Below are 1,079 nucleotides of genomic sequence, written 5' to 3' on the forward strand. Positions count from 1 at the left end.
TCCTCCTCCTCTTCGTCCACACCATCAGAGGGTCTTTGGGCTCGCAGAGATTTGGAGAAGAGGGGGGATTCAGGACTGACCTCACTGGGGGAGTCTAGTTACCGGCCTAGCGGGCTGACATCTTCAGTGTGTATGTGCATACATATACTCCTATTTACATAGACGCAATCATCCACTAGCAGTCTTGTCCTGCTGTTAGGGGTGCTCCGATCAGGATTTTTGAGGCCGATCACCTATCGCCGATCACAGACAACAGTATCTACCGATGCCGATCTTTTTAAAGCCTTCTTTTTATAGTTTATAACTATTTATAGTGATACTCCAATTAGTATTTTTAGACATTTATTCAGGGCCTGAATTTCATTTTTGAAAATGGGGGGGGGGTTCCCCTCTTAGTTGACTCTTGTGAGAGGGGAAGCAGCACGGACTGTGCTTTCACACAGGAGTCCGCTACTGATCCGTGGCTGTTTACCACAAACACAACATTTATCCATTATTTTGATTTCAAATCCAAACATTGTCACTGGAAATGCTTTTTCAGCATTGCAATTTTTTTTTTACAGCGTACAGTAATACAATCTTTCACATATGTTTAAACACAATAAATATAAGCAACACATTATACAATGCATTTTAATTTTGCATTTACGTCTAGATTTATATATTAAGTTGCTCAAGCATGTGGCAAAACATTTAAACTACTTTTTATACGTTATCACAAACTTACCATTGACAGAAATAGTCAGCTCTACTGCCTTTCCTTTTGCATTGAAATCTTTATTACATGCAATCCTGCCGTTCATAAAGAACTTTGTTTTCCTACCTCCACGAGTGTCATCTACCACTGCATGTCATGCCAAACCTCTCACGGCAGTGTCATCAGCTTGAGATCGGTTTTTGGAGATCAGCATTTTTAGAGACCGCCGATCAATCATCCCAATGTGATTATCAGCTGATAGTGATCTGTAGCACCCCTACCTGCTGTTGTGGTCTTCTTTCTTTGATTGGTTCTAGGCAGTGGCGGCTCGTCGGGGGGGGGACAGCTTCCCCCTAATTTTGAGGTGGAAATGGGAGGAGGA

The 1,079-nt window shown here is 42.3% G+C and overlaps 1 protein-coding gene across 1 annotated transcript in view; it reads left to right on the plus strand.

Moving 5' to 3' along the window:
• Window positions 1-1,079, plus strand: part of LOC107584818 (E3 ubiquitin-protein ligase MARCH7-like) — a 22,121-nt gene that overhangs the window by 13,676 nt on the left and 7,366 nt on the right. The window contains exon 5 of the mRNA XM_016271586.1: window positions 1-130. This exon is cut by the window's left edge and continues 74 nt beyond it. Within this exon, the coding sequence (XP_016127072.1) occupies window positions 1-130 (130 nt within the window). The remainder of the gene's footprint in view (window positions 131-1,079) is intronic.

The sequence above is a fragment of the Sinocyclocheilus grahami genome, unplaced genomic scaffold, assembly GCF_001515645.1.
Source record: "Sinocyclocheilus grahami isolate Dianchi unplaced genomic scaffold, SAMN03320097.WGS_v1.1 scaffold63.1, whole genome shotgun sequence".
Taxonomy (NCBI): Eukaryota; Metazoa; Chordata; class Actinopteri; order Cypriniformes; family Cyprinidae; genus Sinocyclocheilus; species Sinocyclocheilus grahami.